This window comes from Nerophis lumbriciformis, linkage group LG26, assembly GCF_033978685.3.
Source record: "Nerophis lumbriciformis linkage group LG26, RoL_Nlum_v2.1, whole genome shotgun sequence".
Lineage (NCBI taxonomy): Eukaryota > Metazoa > Chordata > Actinopteri > Syngnathiformes > Syngnathidae > Nerophis > Nerophis lumbriciformis.
In genome coordinates, this window is record NC_084573.2 from 36,525,001 (window position 1) to 36,550,000 (window position 25,000).

General features: G+C 29.8%; 2 protein-coding genes across 2 annotated transcripts in view; one reads left to right on the forward strand and one right to left on the reverse strand.

The window, feature by feature from the left end:
• The window catches only part of LOC133623680 (N-lysine methyltransferase SMYD2-A-like), a 48,079-nt gene extending 44,150 nt beyond the window's left edge, over nt 1–3,929 (forward strand). The window contains exons 11-12 of the mRNA XM_061986969.2: nt 3,481–3,589; nt 3,658–3,929. Coding sequence (XP_061842953.2) covers nt 3,481–3,589; nt 3,658–3,738 — 190 coding nt within the window. The 3' untranslated portion in view covers nt 3,739–3,929. The remainder of the gene's footprint in view (nt 1–3,480; nt 3,590–3,657) is intronic.
• A 6,210-nt stretch (nt 3,930–10,139) lies between these two features.
• LOC133623677 (tyrosine-protein phosphatase non-receptor type 14-like) overlaps nt 10,140–25,000 on the reverse strand; it is a 112,767-nt gene continuing 97,906 nt past the window's right edge. Inside the window, exons 16-19 of the mRNA XM_072916292.1 lie at nt 17,010–17,138; nt 16,685–16,919; nt 16,458–16,621; nt 10,140–13,013 (exon numbers count right to left, since the gene is read on the reverse strand). Coding sequence (XP_072772393.1) covers nt 12,885–13,013; nt 16,458–16,621; nt 16,685–16,919; nt 17,010–17,138 — 657 coding nt within the window. The 3' untranslated portion in view covers nt 10,140–12,884. The remainder of the gene's footprint in view (nt 13,014–16,457; nt 16,622–16,684; nt 16,920–17,009; nt 17,139–25,000) is intronic.

Here is a 25,000-nt window from a genome sequence, read left to right on the forward strand (position 1 = left end):
CCGGGGTTGGCCGACATGGTCTCACAAGATGTAGTCTCTCTTTAAATATCCTTCTTGGAAATATATATCAACGTTTTGTTCTCCTTCTCTGCTATCCTGGTGTGGCTACGGCGCAACACTTCCTGCTTCCTGCTGAATTGCCACTTGTGGTTGGATACTCACTTTGGAATGACAAGTGAGTATCCAATCAGTCTCGTTAAAAATCAGGCTATCTAGATAGACTACTGTCAACAACTGGGGCGGTATAGCTCGGTTGGTAGAGTGGCCGTGCCAGCAACTTGAGGGTTCCAGGTTCAATCCCCGCTTCCGCCGTCCTAGTCACTGCCGTTGTGTCCTTGGGCAAGACACTTTACCCACCTGCTCCCAGTGCCACCCACACTGGTTTAAAAATGTAACTTAGATATTGGGTTTCACTATGTAAAGCGCTTTGAGTCACTTGAGAAAAAAGCGCTATATAATAATAATAATATAATATAATAATTAATATAATATATAATATAATATATAATATATAATATATAATATAATATATAATATAATATAATAATATAATATAATTCACTTCACTTCACTAACTTGTGATCTGATTGGCTATCGCAACTGTCTATCAACTGTATGTGTTCTCAAATTCATCCGCTAACGGCCCCGGTGAGTATCCAATCACAGGATGCTTAAATAATAATAATAATAGATTTTATTTGTAAAAGCACTTTACATTGAGCAAAAAACCTCAAAGTGCTACGGTGTATTAAAAAATTAAAAAAAAAAAAAAAAAAATTAGAAACACTAAATTGGCCCTAGTGTGTGGATGTGAGTGTGAATGTTGTCTGTCTATCTGTGTTGGCCCTGTGATGAGGGGGCGACTTGTCCAGGGTGTACCCCGCCTTCCGCCCGAGTGTAGCTGAGATAGGCTCCAGCGCCCCCCGCGACCCCAAAGGGAATAAGCGGTAGAAAATGGATGGATGGGATAGAACAGCCTAATAGCTAGAACTAGCACGTGTATATTTAAATTGAAGTTTTTTTTAAAAAGGGTTTTTAAGCCTTTTTTAGAAGCATCCACAGTCTGTGGTGCCCTCAGGTGGTCAGGGAAAGCGTTCCACAGACTGGGAGCGGCGAAGTGTTTTAGTTCTTGTCTTGCGCTCCCATTTTGGTGGCTTTTTCTCTCTTTTTGGTATTTTCCTGTAGCAGTTTCATGTCTTCCTTTGAGCGATATTTCCCGCATCTACTTTGTTTTTATCCTTCTTTGTGGGGACATAGTCGATTGTCATGTCATGTTCGGATGTACATTGTGGACGCCGTCTTTGCTCCACTGTAAGTCTTTGCTGTCGTCCAGCATTCTGTTTTTGTTTACTTTGTGGCCAGTTCAGACGTCCCATTGTGGTTGTGAGTTTTTCCTTGCCCTTATGTGGGCTCTGTACCGCGGATGTCGTTGTGGCTTGTGCAGCCCTTTGAGACACTTGTGATTTAGGGCTATATAAATAAACATTGATTGATTGACTGTCAAGTTTTGAGGAGAAGAAAATTATTTTAAGTGCGCCTTATAGTCCGAAAAATACGGTAAGCGTTTTATTTTGTCTCTCCAGAGAGTTGTGCATTTAATGTTTACTGATGTGGCCCAAAGTTGCTGCTTTTAACTCTTAAGAGCTCTTACAATTTCAGTTACACTTTTTACCCTCAGGTCCCAAATTGGTCCTGCTTAGAAAGGTGCAATAAAAATGTAATAGATATTTTTTTTGTTTTTCACCATCACCCATGTTTTGTCAAAAACTGCCCAAGGACACAACGGACGTGACTAGGATGGTAGGTGGGGATTGAACCCCAGTAACCAGCAACCCTCCGATTGCTGGCACGGCCACTCTACCAACTTCGCCACTTTTTTAAAAGCATCCACAGTCTGTGGTGCGTTCAGGTGGTTAGGGAGAGCGTTCCACAGACTGGGAGCGGCGAAGTGTTTTAGTTCTTGTCTTGCGCTCCTATTTTGGTGGCTTTTTCTCTCTTTTTGGTATTTTCCTGTAGCAGTTTCATGTCTTCCTTTGAGCAAGATGTTTTTATCCTTCTTTGTGGGGACATAGTCGATTGTCATGTCATGTTCGGATGTACATTGTGGACGCCGTCTTTGCTCCACAGTAAGTCTTTGCTGTCCTCCAGCATTCTGTTTTTCTTTACTTTGTGGCCAGTTCAGTTTTAGTCTCGTTCTGCATAGCCTTCCCTAAGCTTCAATGCCTTTTCTTAGGGGCACTCACCTTTTGTTTATTTTTGGTTTAAGCATTAGATACCTTTTTACCTGCACACTGCCTCCCGCTGTTTCCCACATCTACAAAGCAATTAGCTACCGGCAGGGCCGGCCCGTGGCATAGGCCGTATAGGCGAGTGCTAAGGGCGCCGTCCATCAGGGGGCGCCACGCCAGTGCCACAAATGTTAGAGAAAATTTTTTTTTTTTTAAAAGTTGGTATTTCTAAATACAAAAAAATAATCCCACGTTAATTAAAATGCAAAGTAAAGCCTATTTAATAGAAATATTATTTGTTACAACATTACGCCCCCCCTCCTCCCCCCGCACGGTGCGCCCCCTCCCTTCCCGTATTATGATTTTTTTTGGACGTCACCACATCAAAAAATCAACACAAGATGTCAAAACGGCCAAAACTGTCAGGTGCCCAGGGAAGAAAAAAGAGAAAAGAAGAGGAGAAACGAGAAAAGACAAAGGTACATGAAATTATTTGTCTGTTACAGAATGTGATGGTAACCTGGCTTTTTAGCATTAAGCTAATGTTACATGACTCGGCAATTGCTAATCAATAAGTAGCTAGTTCTGTTTTAACGTCGGGTTAATATTGTGGAGGGGGCTAAATTGTTATGGAAAATAATAATGTAACGTTAGGTAATTACAGTACTCCCACCTTACATTCCTCAGGGACATTTGTATTAGATATTTTAAGCAGGTGTTTTTTGTTTACATTGTTATTGCCTTCTGGTTAGCTAATGTTTGCCCTGCAGGTAATAGTCACTTTTCCACCCCTTTATATATTAGGTATAGTTGTAAGTAAAAAAAAAAAAGGTCAAAGACAAAGCTATTCGGTTTCTTGTGAGTATATACACTTCACTGCCGATGTGGGGGGGCGCCACCTAAAATTTTGCCTAGGGCGCCAGATTGGTTAGGGCCGGGCCTGGCTACCGGCTGCCACCTACTGATATGGAAGAGTATTACACGGTTACTCTGCACAGACACTCAACAACAACACATCATTTGCAGACTATAATTACAAAATATTTTTACCCCAAATAGGTGAAATTAGATCATCTCCCACGGCACACCAGACTGTATCTTAGTGTGCCGCGGCACAGTGGTTGAAAAACACTGGTATAGTTAACATATTGTGACAGTTTCAAAACATTGTAATGTTGAACTATGACAATGTGAGCATGTAGTGTGAATGAAGCAAAGCATGTGTTGAAGATAAAGCCACATTTCCATGCAGCCAGTTGTATCCCGCCTACTCTCTCAACGTGTCGTCCGTGTACCTGAAGCTGGCCAGACTCTACGTGGACCTGGACAGGCGCTCCATGGGCAGGAGTGCACTGAAGAAGGTGGAGTAAAAACATTTGTTTTGGGTTATTTGTAAGAGCGTGTCTAAACTGAAACGGTGTGTTGACAGGCAATGGCCATCATGGAAGTGGCCCACGGGAGAGATCACCACTATGTGCAAGTGCTGCACAAGCACATGACACAACTGTGATGAGCGTCTTTCAACACTTCCTCAGGTTTTCACACTGAAAGAATGTAAGCCAATTAAGTATTATTTAGGGATTTTTTTAACATAACATACCGTATTTTCCGGACCATAGGGCGCACTGGATTGCCGATGAATGGTCTATTTTCTATCTTTTTTCGTATGAGGCGCACTGGATTACAGGTAAAAGCCAGTAAATTAGAATATTTTGAAAAACTTGATTTATTTCAGTAATTGCATTCAAAAGGTGTAACTTGTACATTATATTTATTCATTGCACACAGACTGATGCATTCAAATGTTTATTTCATTTAATTTTGATGATTTGAAGTGGCAACAAATGAAAATCCAAAATTCCGTGTGTCACAAAATTAGAATATTACTTAAGGCTAATACAAAAAAGGGCTTTTTAGAAATGTTGGCCAACTGAAAAGTATGTAAATGAAAAATATGAGCATGTACAATACTCAATACTTGGTTGGAGCTCCTTTTGCCTCAATTACTGTGTTAATGCGGCGTGGCATGGAGTCGATGAGTTTCTGGCACTGCTCAGGTGTTATGAGAGCCCAGGTTGCTCTGATAGTGGCCTTCAACTCTTCTGCGTTTTTGGGTCTGGCATTCTGCATCTTCCTTTTCACAATACCCCACAGATTTTCTATGGGGCTAAGGTCAGGGGAGTTGGCGGGCCAATTTAGAACAGAAATACCATGGTCCGTAAACCAGGCACGGGTAGATTTTGCGCTGTGTGCAGGCGCCAAGTCCTGTTGGAACTTGAAATCTCCATCTCCATAGAGCAGGTCAGCAGCAGGAAGCATGAAGTGCTCTAAAACTTGCTGGTAGACGGCTGCGTTGACCCTGGATCTCAGGAAACAGAGTGGACCGACACCAGCAGATGACATGGCACCCCAAACCATCACCCAACCATGCAAATTTTGCATTTCCTTTGGAAATCGAGGTCCCAGAGTCTGGAGGAAGACAGGAGAGGCACAGGATCCACGTTGCCTGAAGTCTAGTGTAAAGTTTCCACCATCAGTGATGGTTTGGGGTGCCATGTCATCTGCTGGTGTCGGTCCACTCTGTTTCCTGAGATCCAGGGTCAACGCAGCCGTCTACCAGCAAGTTTTAGAGCACTTCATGCTTCCTGCTGCTGACCTGCTCTATGGAGATGGAGATTTCAAGTTCCAACAGGACTTGGCGCCTGCACACAGCGCAACATCTACCCGTGCCTGGTTTACGGACCATGGTATTTCTGTTCTAAATTGGCCCGCCAACTCCCCTGACCTTAGCCCCATAGAAAATCTGTGGGGTATTGTGAAAAGGAAGATGCAGAATGCCAGACCCAAAAACGCAGAAGAGTTGAAGGCCACTATCAGAGCAACCTGGGCTCTCATAACACCTGAGCAGTGCCAGAAACTCATCGACTCCATGCCACGCCGCATTAACGCAGTAATTGAGGCAAAAGGAGCTCCAACCAAGTATTGAGTATTGTACATGCTCATATTTTTCATTTTCATACTTTTCAGTTGGCCAACATTTCTAAAAATCCCTTTTTTGTATTAGCCTTAAGTAATATTCTAATTTTGTGACACACGGAATTTTGGATTTTCATTTGTTGCCACTTCAAATCATCAAAATTAAATGAAATAAACATTTGAATGCATCAGTCTGTGTGCAATGAATAAATATAATGTACAAGTTACACCTTTTGAATGCAATTACTGAAATAAATCAAGTTTTTCAAAATATTCTAATTTACTGGCTTTTACCTGTATTGACGCTTACATAGGTCTGGTGATAATGTTCCCCTTTAAGGTAAGAAAAGTTGCTTTTGCATAATATTGCGAAACAAAACGGCAGATAATGTCTTACCTTATACACACACCATAATAATACTGGTATGTTGAAGCACAGTACAATCCATCAAGCGGTGTGGCTTCATAGCTTACCAAAGTCCTAGTAAAACATTTTGATAGATTTTTGAGCGCTAATGTTCTATATTTTCAATGGAACATATAAAATGTTGGTGTTGTTTACTTGAGTCATATTGCAGTCTACACGTCTACTTATGTTTGACTGCCATCTGCCGGTCACACTTATCATTACACCATTTACCAAATAAAATAGCTTCGAGGTCGGGAAGCACAACCAGAATTATTCCGTACATTAGTTGCACCGAGGTATAAGGCGCACATCGACGTCCCATTGGGGTTGTGAGTTTTTCCTTGCCCTCATGTGGGCTCTGTACCGAGGATGTCGTTGTGGCTTGTGCAGCCCTTTGAGACACTTGTGATTTAGGGCTATATAAATAAACATTGATTGATTGATTGATTGACTGTCAAGTTTTGAGGGGAAAAAAATGATTTTAAGTGCGCCTTATAGTGCAGAAAATACGGTAAGCGTTTTATTTTGTCTCTCCAGAGAGTTGTGCATTTAGTGTTTACTGATGTGGCCCAAAGTTGCTGCTTTCAACTCTTAAGAGCTCTTACAATTTCAGTTACACTTTTTACCCTCAGGTCCCAAATTGGTCCTGCTTAGAAAGGTGCAATAAAAATGTAATATATATATTTTTTGTTTTTTTCATCACCCATGTTTTGTCAAAAACTTTCATACAAATCATATATATATATATATATATATATATATATATATATATATATATATATATATATATATATATATATATATATATATATATATATGTATATATATGTATATATATGTATATATATATATATATATATATATATATATATATATATATATATATATATATATATATATATATATATATATATATATATCTATAAAACGTTTTTTTCCATATTTATTTAATTGTTTCAATTGCTTTTTTAAAGACGTATTTGGATATACACTAATGTTTGTTTGGAATGGATAAAAAAAGTATGGATCAAAGAAAAGATTGCATTTTTTTTCTTGAATTTTACTTGTTTAAAATAATTCCCTAAATAACGTCACTAATATGCTCCGTCTGCCTCGCAGTGACGATTACTTTAGTGTCATCTGATTGTAGGTTTAGTAAGTGTTATGATCTCCAGGTGATGTATGGGTAATAAAATATGTTTATGAAATAATTACATAGTTGAAAAATAAAATATGTAAAATATATTTAAAAATAAATAAAAATGGGATATTTTTAATGAATAGTAACATCTGTAGAAAAACATTTTTCTAAAAAAAATTACATATTTAAAAAATGTGCAAGTAAGTTTTTAAAAAGTAGTTGGTTATATATGTAATTATTTTATTACAAAATATTTTAGTAGTCATAAAAAGTCATACATTTTTTAAAACCTTTTTTTATATATATATTGAAAACTATTTTACAGTTTTTAAATATCTCATTATTTTATAAAACAATGTTTTTCATATGTAATCATTTTATAAAAAATTTTTTTCCTAAAATAATGATGTATAAATTACTGTAGATGAAGTATTTTTAATAAAATAATTACATATCTAAAAAACTAGCTACTCTTTTAAAATATTGTTGAATTTTTTTAAAAATAAATAACATTTGTAGACAAAACATTTTCATTAAAATTACATATTTGAAAGTTACAACATGCAAAATATTTTCCAAACAATATATATATATATATATATAAAAATATATTTAAAAATAAATTAAAATGGGATTTTTTTCATGAATAGAATAGTAAAATGTGTTTAATTCTTTTTCAATCAAATTTAGAAAATGTAAAATATTTATAAAAATAGTTACATTTTTAAAAATGTAACGTTTTTCCATAAATTTTTGTAGCAAAAACGCTTAATTAAAAAAATTACCCCAAAAATAAATATGATTTGAAAATGAATTTAATTGTTTTTAATAGAATAATATAATAATTAAAAAAAATATACATATATATGTATAAATCTTTTTCAAAGTATATAAACATATATATATATTTTTTAAATGTGATTTTATCCATCCATCCATCCATCTTCTTCCGCTTATCCGAGGTCGGTCGCGGGGGCAGCAGCCTAAGCAGGGAAGCCCAGACTTCCCTCTCCCCAGCCACTTCGTCCAGCTCCTCCCGGGGGATCCCGAGGCGTTCCCAGGCCAGCCGGGAGACATAGTCTTCCCAGCGTGTCCTGGGTCTTCCCCGTGGCCTCCTACCGGTCGGACGTGCCCGAAACACCTTCCTAGGGAGGCGTTCGGGTGGCATCCTGACCAGATGCCCGAACCACCTCATCTGGCTCCTCTCCATGTGGAGGAGCAGCGGCTTTACTTTGAGCTCCCCCCGGATGGCAGAGCTTCTCACCCTATCTCTAAGGGAGAGCCCCGCCACTCGGCGGAGGAAACTCATTTGGGCCGCTTGTACCCGTGATCTTGTCCTTTCGGTCATGACCCAAAGCTCATGACCATAGGTGAGGATGGGAACGTAGATCGACCTGTAAATCGAGAGCTTTGCCTTCCGGCTCAGCTCCTTCTTCACCACAACGGATCGATACAGCGTCCGCATTACTGAAGACGCTGCACCGATCCGCCTGTCGATCTCACGATCCACTCTTCCCTCACTCGTGAACAAGACTTTGAGGTACTTGAACTCCTCCACTTGTGAATGTGCAAGTAAGTTTTTAAAAAGTAGTTGGTTATACATGTAATTATTTTATTACAAAATATTTTATTAGTCATAAAAAATCATACATTTTTTAAAAACTTTTTTTTTAAATATTTTGAAAACTATTTTACAGTTTTTAAATACCTCATTATTTTATAAAACAATGTTTTTCATATGTAATCATTTTATAAAAATAAAAATATGTGTTTAATTCTTTTTCAATCAAATTTAGAAAATGTAAAATATTTATAAAAATAGTTACATTTTTAAAAATGTAACGTTTTTCCATACATTTTTGTAGCAAAAACGCTTTATTAAAAAAATTACCCCAAAAATAAATATGATTTGAAAATGAATTTAATTGTTTTTAATAGAATAATATAATTAAAAATAAAAATAAAAAAATAAAATAAAATGTGTTTAATTCTTTTTCAATCAAATTTAGAAAATGTAAAATATTTATAAAAATAGTTACATTTTTAAAAATGTAACGTTTTTCCATAAATTTTTGTAGCAAAAACGCTTTATTAAAAAAATTACCCCAAAAATAAATATGATTTGAAAATGAATTTGATTGTTTTTAATAGAATAATATAATTTAAAAAAATAAAATAAAAAAATATGTGTTTAATTCTTTTTCAATCAAATTTAGAAAATGTAAAATATTTATAAAAATAGTTACATTTTTAAAAATGTAACGTTTTTCCATACATTTTTGTAGCAAAAACGCTTTATTAAAAAAATTACCCCAAAAATAAATATGATTTGAAAATGAATTTAATTGTTTTTAATAAAATAATATAATTTTAAAAAAAAATAAAAAAATAAAATAAAATATGTGTTTAATTCTTTTTCAATCAAATTTAGAAAATGTAAAATATTTATAAAAATAGTTACATTTTTAAAAATGTAACGTTTTTCCATAAATTTTTGTAGCAAAAACGCTTTATTAAAAAAATTACCCCAAAAATAAATATGATTTGAAAATGAATGTAATTGTTTTTAATAAAATAATATAATTTTTAAAAAAATAAAAAAATAAAATAAAATATGTGTTTAATTCTTTTTCAATCAAATTTAGAAAATGTAAAATATTTATAAAAATAGTTACATTTTTAAAAATGTAACGTTTTTCCACAAATTTTTGTAGCAAAAACGCTTTATTAAAAAAATTACCCCAAAAATAAATATGATTTGGAAATGAATTTAATTGTTTTTAATAGAATAATATAATTTAAAAAAAAAAAAAAAAAAAAAATATGTGTTTAATTCTTTTTCAATCAAATTTAGAAAATGTAAAATATTTATAAAAATAGTTACATTTTTAAAAATGTAACGTTTTTCCATAAATTTTTGTAGCAAAAACGCTTTATTAAAAAAATTACCCCAAAAATAAATATGATTTGAAAATGAATTTGATTGTTTTTAATAGAATAATATAATAATAAAAAAAAAATGTGTTTAATTCTTTTTCAATCAAATTTAGAAAATGTAAAATATTTATAAAAATAGTTACATTTTTAAAAATGTAACGTTTTTCCATAAATTTTTGTAGCAAAAACACTTTATTAAAAAAATTACCCCAAAAATAAATATGATTTGAAAATGAATTTAATTGTTTTTAATAAAATAATATAATTTAAAAAAAAATTAAATAAAATATATATAAATCTTTTTCAAAATATATAAACATATATATATATTTTTTTTAATGTGATTTTATTTTAAGAGTAATACAATTTGTAGAAAAAATACATATTTAACACAAAAAACCCAATGTTGTTCATTGCTTAAATGTGTAATGATAAAACCAGACTACTACAAGCCGCTAAGACATTTAGCATTTGTTTTTTGTTCCGGAGCGGACATAAGAGTGTGTTGTACGTGTCGTGCACACGCGTGTGTTTGTTGACTTACCAGGAAGGCAGCTTGGCCACCAGGGAGCCCGTTAAAAAGCGTGCATGTTTGCACGAAAAGCTCTCGGCTCCTCGTCACTCTTAGCACGAAGGGAGAGGAATTCCCTTCTGCACATAAACACTTCATTAATAACCAATACAGCTGTTGGCCACTCTTAAAGAAAATAAGGCTTTATTGCTTAAAAAGCAAGTACATGTTTGAGTAAGGGGAATGCAGTGGAAACACATATACAAAATATATGTACACATCTCTTTTGTAAAGGGTGAGGTTTAGCAAAAAAAATAGGATTAAATATGAACAAACAGTGGAATGCCGCGTGACATGGAAGTGCAAGAAAACACTTGAATGTAAAGAGAGCAGGAAGCTTATATATATATATATCTGAGAATATATTTATATATATGTTTATATATACAATGAAAATATCTTAAAAAGCATGCATAGTTTAAACAGGTCGCGGTATTTTGGAGTACCAAGTCAGGAAAGATATAAAAAGTTTTGTCACGCACGTCCATTAGTGTATGTACAGAAGTATCACTTTAATCAATGATTTTGTTTTTTTTCCCTTCAAAAACCAAACCCAAATATCAGCTTTCTCTTTCCTGAGAGGAAGATAGACCGTTTGAAGCCTTGCTCTCACAACAAGACAAATAATATTAATACATGCTGATTTCAAGATTCCATCTTTGGAGGTAAAAAAAAAACAACAGATAGGCGTGTGGATATCAGCACAAAGATACAGTATTTACACATGTGAGTCCAACAGGCAGACTATTAAGTATATAAAAACAATTGCATCTCAGGGAATTATTGTTGAAATGTAGTTGTTGTTACATGTTAACAGAAATACAGTAAATGAGGTGAAACCAGGATTTGCTCATTCATTTAGAAGACTTGATAAATCCATGAATTAACACGCTAATGTGATTAGATTATTTCCCATAATATTTTACATCGGCGTAGGCGGATTGTAACGCAACTGAAAGGCCTAGACCAGGGGTGTCAAACGTACGAACAGGTTTTACCCGGCCAGCGGGATGACTTTGCAAAGTATAAAAATGAGCCCAAAATTTGGAGTGAAAGCAACTGCTGTTCTAAATGTGTCCACTAGATGTCGCAATAGCAATTCTTTGCAGATGATGCTACATATGTACAAAATAAACCACGTGTTAGTGCACCAGTCGAGGAAAATGAGCAAACTACCGTATTTTCCGCACCATAAGCCGCCCTGGGTTATAAGCCGCGCCTTCAATGAACGGCATATTTCAAAACTTTGTCCACCTATAAGCCGCCCCCCGTGTTGTAAGCCGCATCTAACTGCGCTAAAGGAATGTCAAAAAAAACAGTCAAATAGGTCAGTCAAACTTTAATAATATATTAAAAACCAGCGTGATGTGGGCGCGCATGGAGTCGTATATCAACATGGACGGAGCTGCGTGAAAAAAGCCACCCGGCCTCTTCGCGTAAACTTAAACTTACCTTAACCACTCGCTCATCTTTTCTTCATCCATCCCTTCGAGTTAGCTTTTATGATGACGCCGGCTGGAAAGGTCTCTTTTGGGCAAGGTCTTCCTTTTGAATATCACCATGGGTGGAAGTTTCTGGCCATTAGCATGGCAAGCTAGAACCACAGTGAAGGATGACTTCTCATTCCCTGTGGTGCGAATATTCACCGTACGTGCTCCCGTTGTATCCACAGTGCGGTTCACAGGAATATCAAAAGTCAGTGGAACCTCGTCCGTCCATGTTGATAATGTTCTCTGGCCGGATCTTTTTTTCAGCTATCTTGTTTTTACAATATGCACGGAAAGTAGCCAGCTTTTCTTGAAAGTCTTTAGGCAGTTGCTGTGAAATAGTAATCCGTGTGCGGATGGAGAGATTGCGTCTTTTCATGAACCGGATCCCTGTCGCTTAGTAGGAGCCATTTTGTGGTCTTTACAGATGTAAACACACAAAGGAAATGAAACGTACGGTAATATCCGCGCGCTTTTTCTTCTTCTACGCGGGCGGGTGGTTGCTTACAGTAGAAGAAGAAGCGCTTCCTGTTCTATGGGGGCGGGTGCTTACCTTGGCGGTTGCTTGCGTAGAAGAAGAAGCACTTCCTCTTCTACGGGGGAAAAAAGATGGCGGCTGTTTACCGTAGTTGCGAGACCGAAACTTTATGAAAATGAATCTTAATATTAATCCATATATAAAGCGCACCGGGTTAAAAGCCGCACTGTCAGCTTTTGAGTAAATTTGTGGTTTTTAGGTGCGGCTAATAGTGCGGAAAATACGGTACATAAATAACATCCTGTAATTTGATTTTGATATTATTATTTTTTACGTTGATGGATTAAAAATGACCACCATTGAGTTGACTGATGAACATTATCACATCATTTATTCAGAAAGTATAAATAACAACAAATAAAGGTAGAATACTATTAACCGCAACATGTATGTGTAAAAAAAAATAAAAAAATTAAGATTTGTACATTTTCAGAATGTGTTTGTTCTATTTTTAAACAAAACAATCTGAAGTTGTCTTTGTTTTGAAGTTATCGATCCGTGATTTTACCACTCGTGAGTAGATTTTTCTCCATTTGGCCCTCCCATCTAAAATGAGTTTGACACCTCTGGCCTAGACTCTCCAACAACATGACGGAGCTAAATGAGACGGGAGTTCTTAAGGAACTGAATGAGGACCTGGTACACAAACTTGTACTGTGAGATGGTCTGGACCATCAGCATCCTCTGCTGCCTAAGACCTGACAACATGGTGGGCACCTCCACGGGCTGGACAGGAGAGGAGGGGAAAAATACACACACACACCAAGCATTAGGAGGAAAAATGCATTGTTTTACAGTAGACACCCACAGTGTAGCCCACCAGTCATCCCACTTGAGTAAAAACATTAAGTGCATACAACACCTAAAGATAAGAATATAAAATCAATTCAATCAAAACAACAAAAAACATGAAATTACAAGATTTAATTAATTAATTATTGAAGGAGCTATAACAGGAATTTACAGGACTTATTTAACAAAAAATTAAATGGCAGGTAACAATAAGGAACTTGGAATCTTTACTTCTAATAATTAATTCAACGAACATAAATTTGGGCAAAAAATATTTTTTTATTTTATTTTAAAGAGCAATGTAACCGTATGTAATGTTGCAAAACTTCCACAAGAGGGCAGTGTAGAACCTGTGCTTCTATTAGGTCTGGGACACTTCATTAGGTACGCCTCCATACTTCACATAAGTACACTTTTATATTGTTTTTTTCTTTTATAATGCCTGAAAACTATGAATATTTATATTTTCAATGTTTAAAATACAATAAGAACGTTATTGAGGAAAAAATATGTTAATTTGTAATTTCTATTTTGGCAAATTAATATTTAAAATAATTATAATTAATTCCTATGATGTTTTTTTTTTCCCCCAGCTGAAAAATGACATTACATTTTTTTTTAAACTACCTTCATCCTAATATTTTTATTTAAATATATTATTTTACTTTCCTTTTTTTTCTAAAATTGTCTTCTTCAAATATTTTTGTAATGAAAAAATAGTATTCATCTTAATATTTGTAATCAAAAAAGTAGTTTTCCCCCTAATATTTTTTTCACTTAAAAAAAGTCCTTATCCTAATTTTTTATTTTATAAATAGCCTTCCTCTTAATGTTTTTAATAAAAAAATAGTCTTTCGCATAATTATTTTTTTTATTTATTTAAAAAATAGTCTTCTTCTAATATTTTTTCATTTAAAAACAGTTTTCCCCCTAATATTTTTTTCACTTAAAAAAAGGCCTTATCCTAATATTTTTTATTTTATATATAGCCGTCCTCTTAATTCTTTAAATAAAAAAATAGTCTTTCACTTAATTATTTATTTATTTAAAAAATAGTCTTCTAATATTTTTTTATTAAAAAATAGTTTTCCCCCTAATATTTCTTTCACTTAAAAAAAGTCCTTATCCTAATATTTATTTTATGTATAGCCTTCCTCTTAATGTTTTTCATTAAAAAAAATAGTCTTTCACTTAATAATTTTTCATTAAAAAATAGTTTTCCCCTAATATTTTTTTCACTTAAAAAAAAGACCTTATCCTAATATTTTTTATTGTATAAATAGCCTTCCTCTTAATGTTTTTAATACAAATATAGTCTTTCCCATAATTATTTTTTTATTTATTTAAAAAATAGTCTTCTTCTAATATTTTTTCATTAAAAAATAGTTTTCCCCCTAATATTTTTTTCACTTAAAAAAAGGCCTTATTCTAATATTTTTTATTTTATATATAGCCTTCCTCTTAATGTTTTTCATTAAAAAAAAAGTCTTTCACTTAATAATTTTTCATAAAAAAATAGTTTTCCCCTAATATTTCTTTCACTTAAAAAAAAGACCTTATCCTAATATTTTTTATTTTATAAATAGCCTTCATCTTAATGTTTTTAATACAAATATAGTCTTTCCCATAATTATTCATTTATTTATTTAAAAAATAGTCTTCTTCTAATATTTTTTCATTTAAAAACAGTTTTCCCCCTAATATTTTTTTCACTTAAAAAAAGGCCTTATTCTAATATTTTTTATTTTATATATAGCCGTCCTCTTAATTTTTTTAATAAAAAAATAGTCTTTCACCTAATTATCTATGTATTAATTTATTTAAAAAATAGTCTTCTAATATTTCTTTTATTAAAAAATAGTCTTCTAATATTTCTTTTATTAAAAAATAGTTTTCCCCTAATATTTTTTTCACTTAAAAAAAGTCCTTATCCTAATATTTTTTATTTTATATATAGCCTTCCTCTTAATGTTTTTCATTAAAAAAAAGTCTTTCACTTAATAATTGTTTTATCTATTTAAAAAATAGTCTTCTTCTAATATTTTTTCATTAAAAAATAGTTTTCCCCTAATATTTTTTTCACTTAAAAAAAAAAGTCCTTATCCTAATATTTTTTATTTTATAAATATCCTTCCTCTTAATGTTTTTAATAAAAAAATAGTCTTTCACTTAATTATTTATTCATTTATTTAAAAAATAGTCTTCTAATATTTTTTTATTAAAAAATAGTTTTCCCCCTAATATTTCTTTCACTTAAAAAAAGTCCTTATCCTAATATTTATTTTATATATAGCCTTCCTCTTAATGTTTTTCATAAAAAAAATAGTCTTTCACTTAATAATTTTTCATTAAAAAAGTTTCCCCCTAATATTTTTTTCACTTAAAAAAAGTCCTTATCCTAATATTTTTTATTTTATAAATAGCCTTCCTCTTAATGTTTTTAATAAAAAATAGTCTTTCGCTTAATTATTTATTTAAAAAAATAGTCTTCTAATATTTTTTTATTAAAAAATAGTTTTCCCCCTAATATTTTTTTCACTTAAAAAAAAGTCCTTATCCTAATATTTTTTATTGTATATATAGCCTTCCTCTTAATGTTTTTAATAAAAAAATAGTCTTTCGCCTAATTATTATTTTTTTATTTAAAAAATAGTCTTCTTCTAATATTTTTTCATTTAAAAACAGTTTCCCCCTTAATATTTTTTTCACTTAAAAAAGGCCTTATGATAATATTTTTTATTTTATATATAGCCATCCTCTTAATTTTTTAAATAATAAAATAGTCTTTCACTTAATTATGTATTTATTAATTTATTTAAAAAAATAGTCTTCTAATATTTCTTTTATTAAAAAAATAGTCTTCTAATATTTCTTTTATTAAAAAATAGTTTTCCCCATAATGTTTTTTTCACTTAAAAAAAAAGTCCTTATCCTAATATTTTTTATTTTCACTTAATAATTTTTTTTATATATTTAAAAAATAGTCTTCTAATATTTTTTCACTAAACAATAGTTTTCCCCTAATATTTTTTTCACTTAAAAAAAAAAGAAGTCCTTATCCTAATATTTTTTATTTTATAAATAGCCTTCCTCTTAATGTTTTTAATAAAAAATAGTCCTTCGCTTAATTAAAAAAAAAAAAAAAAAAATAGTCTTCTTCTAATATTTTTTCATGTAAAAATAGTCTTCCTCTTTATTGTATATGTTTTATAAAAAATAGTCTCCATCCTAATATCTTTTTATTTAAAAAGTCTTCATCTTAATATTTTCCCCAAGCTGAAAAATTAAATCCACACACTTCTGTAATGTCCATGTGTCCCAATACATTTGCATGCTCCTTCATTATTCCCCCTCCAAACATGGCGGCGTTCTACTTACCTCATTGTGCTCCAGACAGCTGATCATGAGCTCAGTGAGGATGACCACACCTGTGCGGCCCACCCCCGCGCTACAGTGCACCACCACCGGGGGGTTGAGGCTCTTGGAGGTGTCCAACATGGAGTTGGTGTGTCTCCTCACAGACTGGATCTCCTCCAGGTAGGCTGCAACAATAATCATATTAATAACCAACAGTAATAAGAAAGGAAATGGAGGATGGAACTCACAGAGGAACCCCTGGACGTATTCGGGGCAGCCCTGCTCGGGCCAGTCGGTGTACTGCAGGTGCCACACCGTCCTCTCCTGGCCCGACAGCAGGTGTTTGACCTTTAACCCCGTGGTGGCGTAGCACCCCGAGTCGGTGCGGAACTTGGTGGTCACCTTGAACTTGCCGTGCGTGGCCGAGTTGTGCTTGGAGCCCAGTTTGGGCCAATAGCGGTGACTCTTGGGCCTGCCGCCCTCCTGGGTGGAGAATCAACTCATCTCATTATCGATTTCAAAGAAAAGACGCAATTAGTAATGGACTTGTGTGTGTATGTGTGTGTGTGTTACCTCCTCGGCCGTAACCATAGCGATGACGCTGACCCCCTGCTCCCAGACCATCTGCCAGAAGTCGGCGCAGGTGTTGGCGAGCGGGCCCTGGGTGGCGATGTAGGTCCACTCCTCCCCTCTGATGGTCACCTGTGGACAAAAGAACATTTTAAATACGCTCCTTAACCAATCACATCTAAAACAGAAAAGAAAATTGCAAATTCAGATAAGCTACAATTTCTTTTTAAAGTATAACCAAAGCATGTTGCCAGCAATGCAGCCAGACGACCACTGGAGGGCAGTATAGAGACTCACTCACACTACTTTGTCAGATCCACCTGCAAACTTGAAGAGCATCAACACAAAAGTTGCTTAAAAAATAGTCTACATCCTTATATGTTTTTATTTTTACAAATGGTCTTTATAATAACAAAGTCTTCAACTAATATTTGTATTAAAATAATTGTCCTCCCTAATGTTTCTAATTAAAAATAGTTTTCCTCCTAATATTTTTATAAATATAAAAAGTATTTCTCTTAATACATCTTTAAAAATAGTCCCTCTTAATATTTATTTTTTGAAAAAATCCTTTTAAATATTTTTTCTTAAAAAAATGTTGCACCTACTATTTTTTATTAGAAAATTTGTCTTCATCGTAATATTTTTATTTAAAAATATTATTTCACTTACTGTTTTTATTTTTAAAATTGTCTTCACCTAATTTGTTTGTAGTGAGCAAATAGTATTCATCTTAATATTTGTAATCAAAAATAGTTTCCCCCCTAAAATTGTTTTTATTTAAAAAAAAAAAAAGAGTCCTTATCCTAATATTTTTTATTTTATAAATAGCCTTCCTCTTGTTTTTTTTAATCAAAAATAATATTTCTCTTTATATTTTTTATTGAAAAAATCCTTGTCCAAATATTTTTTTTAAATAAAAATGTTATTCCTTCTATGTTTTTTATTTGAAAAACTACCTTCATCCTAATATTTTTATTTTAAAATATTATTGTACTTTCTTTTTTTTTTCTAAAATTGTCTTCATCTAATATTTTTGTCTAAAAATAAGGTGAATTGTCTTCACCTTATTTTTTGGTAATGAAAAAATAGTATCCATCTTAATATTTGTAATCAAAAAATATTTTTCCCCATAATATTTTTTAAATTAAAATTTTGTATTTTATTTTATAAATAGCCTTCCTCTTAATGTTTTTTTTTAATTCAAACATAGTAAAATAGTCTTCCACTTAAGTTTTTTAAATTAAAAAAATAGTATTCATCTTAATAATTTCTTAATAATTTCTAATCTAAAATAATTTCCCCCTAATATTTTTTTTATTAAAAATGTCCTTATCCTAATATTTTTAATTTTATAAATAGCCTTCCTCTTAATGTTTTTATTAAAAATAGTCTTCCACTTAATCGTTTTTTTAACTTAAAAAATAGTAGTAACATTAATAATTTCTAATCAAAAATGTATTTCCCCTTAATATTTTTTTTTCATTAAAAAAAGTCCTTACCCTAATATTTTGTATTTTATAAATAGCCTTCCTCTTAATGTTTTTTTATGAAAAAAATTGTCTTCCACTTAATTTTTGTTTTATTATTTAAAAATAAGTCTTCCTTCTAATATATTTCATTTGAAAAATAGTCTTCCTCTTTACTGTATATGTTTTATTAAAAAAAAAGACTTTATCATAATATTTTTTTAATTTCATAAATAGCCTTCCTCTTAATGTTTATAAAAATAATTCAAAAATAGTCTCTCTTGATATTTTTTATCATATATTTTTTTAAATATATGTTTTATTTGGAAAACTACCTTTATCGTAATATTTTTATTTAAAAATATTATTTTACTTAAATTTTTTTCTAAAATTGTCTTCATCTACTTTTTTAATTTTATTTAAAAAAGGTCCCTTTCCTAATATTTTTTTATTTTATAAATAGTCTTCCTCTTAATGTTTTTATTAAAAATAGTCTTCCACTTAATGGTTGTTTTAATTTAAAAAATAGTGATCATCTTAATTTGTAATCAATAAATAATGTTCCCCTTAATGTTTTTAAATTTAAAAAGTCCTTATTCTAATATTTTTAATTTTATAAATAGCCTTCCTCTTAATGTTTAAAAAAATAATAATTCAAAAATAGTCTTTCTCTTGGTATTTTTTAATCATATATTTTTTTTAAATATATGTTTTATTTGGAAAACTACCTTTATCGTAATATTTTTTATTTAAAAATATTATTTTACTTAAATTTTTTTCTAAAATTGTCTTCATCTACTATTTTTTTATTTAAAAAAGGTCCCTTTCCTAATATTTTTTTATTTTATAAATAGTCTTCCTCTTAATGTTTTTATTAAAAATAGTCTTCCACTTAATAGTTGTTTTAATTTAAAAAATAGTGATCATCTTAATTTGTAATCAATAAATAATGTTCCCCTTAATGTTTTTAAATTAAAAAGTCCTTATTCTAATATTTTTTTATTTTATAAATAGCCTTCCTCTTAATGTTTTTTTTAAATAAAAAAAATAGTCTTCCCCTTAATTTTTTTTATTTTATTTAAAAATAAGTCTTCCTTCTAATATATTTTATTTGAAAAATAGTCTTCCTCTTTACTGTATATGTTTTATTTTAAAAAAAAGACCATATCCTAATATTTTTTTGATTTCATAAATATCCTTCCTCTTAATGTTTTTTATAAAAATATATTTTATTTGAAAAATAGTCTTCCTCTTGTTTTTTTTTAATCAAAAATAGTATTTCCTTTAATATTTTTGTATTGAAAAAATAGTATTCATCTTAATATTTGTAATAAAAAAATAGTTTTCCCCCTATTTTTTTCACTTAAAAAAAAGTCCTTATCCTAACATTTTTTATTTTATAAATAGCCTTCCTCTTAATGTTTTTTATTGAAAAAATAGTCTCCGACTTAATTTTTTAAAATTATTTAAAAATAAGTCTTCCTTCTAATATATTCTATTTGAAAAATAGTCTTTTCTTTACTGTATATGTTTTATTTTTTAAAAAAGACCATATCCTAATATTTTTTTTATTTCATAAATATCCTTCCTCTTAATGTTTTTTATAAAAATATATTTTATTTGAAAAATAGTCTTCCTCTTGTTTTTTTAATCAAAAATAGTATTTCTTTTAATATTTTTGTATTGAAAAAATAGTACTCATCTTAATATTTGTAATAAAAAAATAGTTTTCCCACTAATATTTTTTTCACTTATCCTGACATTTTTTATTTTATAAATAGCCTTCCTCTTAATATTTTTTATTGAAAAAAAAAAATAGTCTTCCACTTAATTGTTATTTATTTATTTAAAAATAAGTCTTCCTTCTAATATATTTTATTTGAAAAATAGTCTTCCTCTTTACTGTATATGTTTTATTAAAAAAAAGACATTAGCATAATATTTTTTTTTATTTCATAAATAGCCTTCCTCTTAATGTTTAAAAAAATAATAATTCAAAAATAGTCTTTCTCTTGGTATTTTTTATCATATATTTTTTAAAATATATGTTTTATTTGGAAAACTACCTTTATCATAATATTTTTATTTAAAAATATTATTTTACTTAAATTTTTTTCTAAAATTGTCTTCATCTACTATTTTTTTTAATTTAAAAAAGGTCCCTTTCCTAATATTTTTTTATTTTAGAAATAGTCTTTCTCTTAATGTTTTTATTAAAAATAGTCTTCCACTTAATAGTTGTTTTAATTTAAAAAAGAATGATCATCTTAATTTGTAATCAATAAATAATGTTCCCCTTAATGTTTTTAAATTAAAAAGTCCTTATTCTAATATTTTTTTATTTTATAAATAGCCTTCCTCTTAATGTTTTTATTAAAATAAAAAAAATAGTCTTCCCCTTAATTTTTTTATTTTATTTAAAAATAAGTCTTCCTTCTAATATATTTTATAATGAAAAATAGTCTTCCTCTTTACTGTATATGTTTTATTAAAAAAAAGACCATGTCTTAATATTGTTTTTTATTTCATAAATAGCCTTCCTCTTAATGTTTTTTTATAAAAATACATTTTATTTGAAAAATAGTCTTCCTCTTGTTTTTTTTAATCAAAAATAGTATTTCTTTTAATATTTTTGTATTGAAAAAAATAGTATTCATCTTAATATTTGTAATAAAAAAATAGTTTTCTCCCTAATATTTTTTTCACTTATCCTAACATTTTTTATTTTATAAATAGCCTTCCTCTTAATATTTTTTATTGAAAAAAAATAGCCTTCCACTTAATTTTTTTTTATTATTTAAAAATAAGTCTTTCTTCTAATATATTTTATTTGAAAAATAGTCTTCCTCTTTACTGTATATGTTTTATTAAAAAAAAGACCATATCTTAATTTTTTTATTTATTTCATAAATAGCCTTCTTCTTAATGTTTTTTATAAAAATATATATTTTTTTGAAAAATAGTCTTCCTTTTGTTTTTTTTATTCAAAAATAGTATTTCTCTTAATATTTTTGTATTGAAAAAATAGTATTCATCTTAATATTTGTAATAAAAAAATAGTTTTCCCCCTATTTTTTTCACTTAAAAAAAAGTCCTTATCCTAACATTTTTTATTTTATAAATAGCCTTCCTCTTAATATTTTTTATTGAAAAAAAAATAGTCTTCCACTTAATTTTTTTTTTTTTATTTAAAAATAAGTCTTCCTTCTAATATATTTTATTTGAAAAATAGTCTTCCTCTTTACTGTATACGTTTTATAAAAAAAAAAAAAAAAGTCTCAATCCTAATATCTTTTTATTTGAAGAAAAAAAAGTCTTCAACTTAATATTTTTCATGTCAAAAGTTGTCTTGTTGTACCTAATGTTGTGGCCAGTTGATATATATATATATATATATATATATAGATATATAGATATATATATAGATATATGACATAAAAGCCAGCACCAATGATTGCAAACACGATCAGGAGGGAAACAAACAAGGCGGGTGTTGTTAAAAGAAATGGTTGCGCCCTAAGAGGTTTAAGGCGTGACAGGCGGCGATCACGCTGAACATGGCATGCAGAACTTGTGCGCGATGCGAGTGCGACGGCGGGGTGCTATTGGGTCAGATGGACTTAAGAGGGTTTGGAGAACATTCCTGACTGAATTCCTGTGAGCTCTTTGAGATTAAAGGCCCGCCTTTCATCCCGAGGTGACCACAATGAAGAGTAGAAGAAGAAATATGAGCGTGTCTCGTTAAGCCTTCATGTCTTCTGTGTGATGTGGCGGTCATGTGACACGCCAAGCCAGACACATCAGTCTTGATAGAAGTTTCCACAATGCTACTCGCTCCTGACGCCTTGGGCACAAACAGGAAGTATTGAAGTCAGCCAATGAGAGCCGCCCGTCAGTCAACCGGACTTATCAAAACTTGGAGCAAAATGAAGACATGCTGATGTGTCTTAGCTCTGGATGCTACATTATTGTACTCCACAGTCTCCACTCAGCTGCAGCGCGCCCTCAGTCTCCTCTCGGATAAGACCAGTCTCTTGATGGGAAGTAAAATTGTCTATCATAGTAGTCATGTTTACTTTATTGTATTGCTTCTAGGGTATTACAGTATACCGGTACTGGTATAGTATCATGGTACTAATGAATCAAAAACGGTACTATACTCTGTTTGAAAAGTAACAGTTTCTGGGCATGATAGTGCTGGTTTACAAGTTAAAAAATAGTCTACATCCTTATATGTTTTTATTTTTACAAATGGTCTTTATACTAACATTTTTATTAACAAAGTCTTCAACTACGGTAATATTTGTATTAAAATAATTGTCCTCCCTAATATTTCTAATTAAAAATAGTTTTCCTCCTAATATTTTTACAAATATAAAAATTATTTATCCTAATACATCTTTAAAAATAGTCCCTCTTAATATTTATTTTTTGAAAAAAAATCCTTTTTAATATTTTTGCTTAAAAAAATGTTGCACCTACTATTTTTTATTAGAAAATTTGTCTTCATCGTAATATTTTTATTTAAAAATATTATTTCACTTACTGTTTTTATTTTTTTAATTGTCTTCACCTAATTTGTTTGTAGTGAGCAAATAGTATTCATCTTAATATTTGTAATCAAAAATAGTTTCCCCCTAAAATTGTTTTTATTAAAAAAAAGTTCTTATCCTAATATTTTTTATTTTATAAATAGCCTTCCTCTTGTTTGTTTTTTTAAATCAAAAATAGTATTTCTCTTAATATTTTTTTATTTAAAAAATCCTTGTCCAAATATTTTTTTATTACATTTTTTTTCCTCATAATGTTTTTATTTGAAAAACTACCTTCATCCTAATATTTTTTATTTGAAAATATTCTTGTACTTTCTTTTTTTTCTAAAATTGTCTTCATCTAATATTTTTAACTAAAAATATTATTTCAACTACTTTGTTTTTATTTTTAAAATTGTCTTCATCTAATTTTTTGGTAAAGAAAAAATAGTATTCATCTTAATATTTGTAATCAAAAAATAGTTTCCCCCCTAATATTTTTTAAATTAAAAAAGTCCTTATAATATTATTTATTTTATAAATAGCCTTCCTCTTAATGTTTTTTTAATCAAACAGTCTTTCTCTTAATATTTTTTATTGAAAAAATCCTCATCCAAATATTTTTTTTATAAAAAAAATGTTCCTTCTAATATTTTCTTATTTGAAAAAATGCCATCATCCTAATATTTTTATTCAAAAATATTATTTTACTTTTTTTTTTAATCTATAATGGTCTTCATCTAATATTTATGTATTGAAAAAATAGTATTCATCTTACTATTTGTAATCAAAAAATAGTTTTCCCCCTAATATTTTTTAAATTAAAAAAGTCCTTATAATATTATTTATTTTATAAATAGCCTTCCTCTTAATGTTTTTTTAATCAAACATAGTCTTTCTCTTAACATTTTTTATTGAAAAAATCCTCATCCAAATATTTTTTTTTATAAAAAAAAATGTTCCTTCTAATATTTTCTTATTTGAAAAAATGCCATCATCCTAATATTTTTTTTTTATAAAAAAAATGTTCCTTCTAATATTTTCTTATTTGAAAAAATGCCATCATCCTAATATTTTTATTCAAAAATATTATTTTACTTTTTTTTTTAATCTAAAATGGTCTTCATCTAATATTTATGTATTGAAAAAATAGTATTCATCTTAATATTTGTAATCAAAAAAAAGTTTTCCCCCTAATATTTTTTTAATTAAAAAAGTCCTTATAATATTATTTATTTTATAAATAGCCTTCCTCTTAATGTTTTTTAATCAAACATAGTCTTTCTCTTAATATTTTTATTGAAAAAATCCTCATCCAAATATTTTTTTTATAAAAAAAAATGTTCCTTCTAATATTTTCTTATTTGAAAAAATGCCATCATCCTAATATTTTTATTCAAAAATATTATTTTACTTTTTTTTTAAATCTAAAATGGTCTTCAACTAATATTTATGTATTGAAAAAATAGTATTCATCTTAATATTTGTAATCAAAAAATAGTTTTCCCCCTAATATTTTTTAAATTAAAAAAGTCCTTATAATATTATTTATTTTATAAATAGCCTTCCTCTTAATGTTTTTTAATCAAACATAGTCTTTCTCTTAATATTTTTTATTGAAAAAATCCTCATCCAAATATTTTTTTTATAAAAAAAATGTTCCTTCTAATATTTTCTTATTTGAAAAAATGCCATCATCCTAATATTTTTATTCAAAAATATTATTTTACTTTTTTTTTTAATCTAAAATGGTCTTCATCTAATATTTATGTATTGAAAAAATAGTATTCATCTTAATATTTGTAATAAAAAAAAAAAAAAAAAAATCACTAATCCTTGTCTCCATGGTGACAAATAAAGTGATTTTCTTTACAAGTATCATTATCACTGGAGGACGAGAAATAGCTAAACATGCTTCACGACACACTGTAGGAGGATACGATAACTAAACACTGACAGCAAGCTAGCTACACCTGACATCCACTGTAATGAT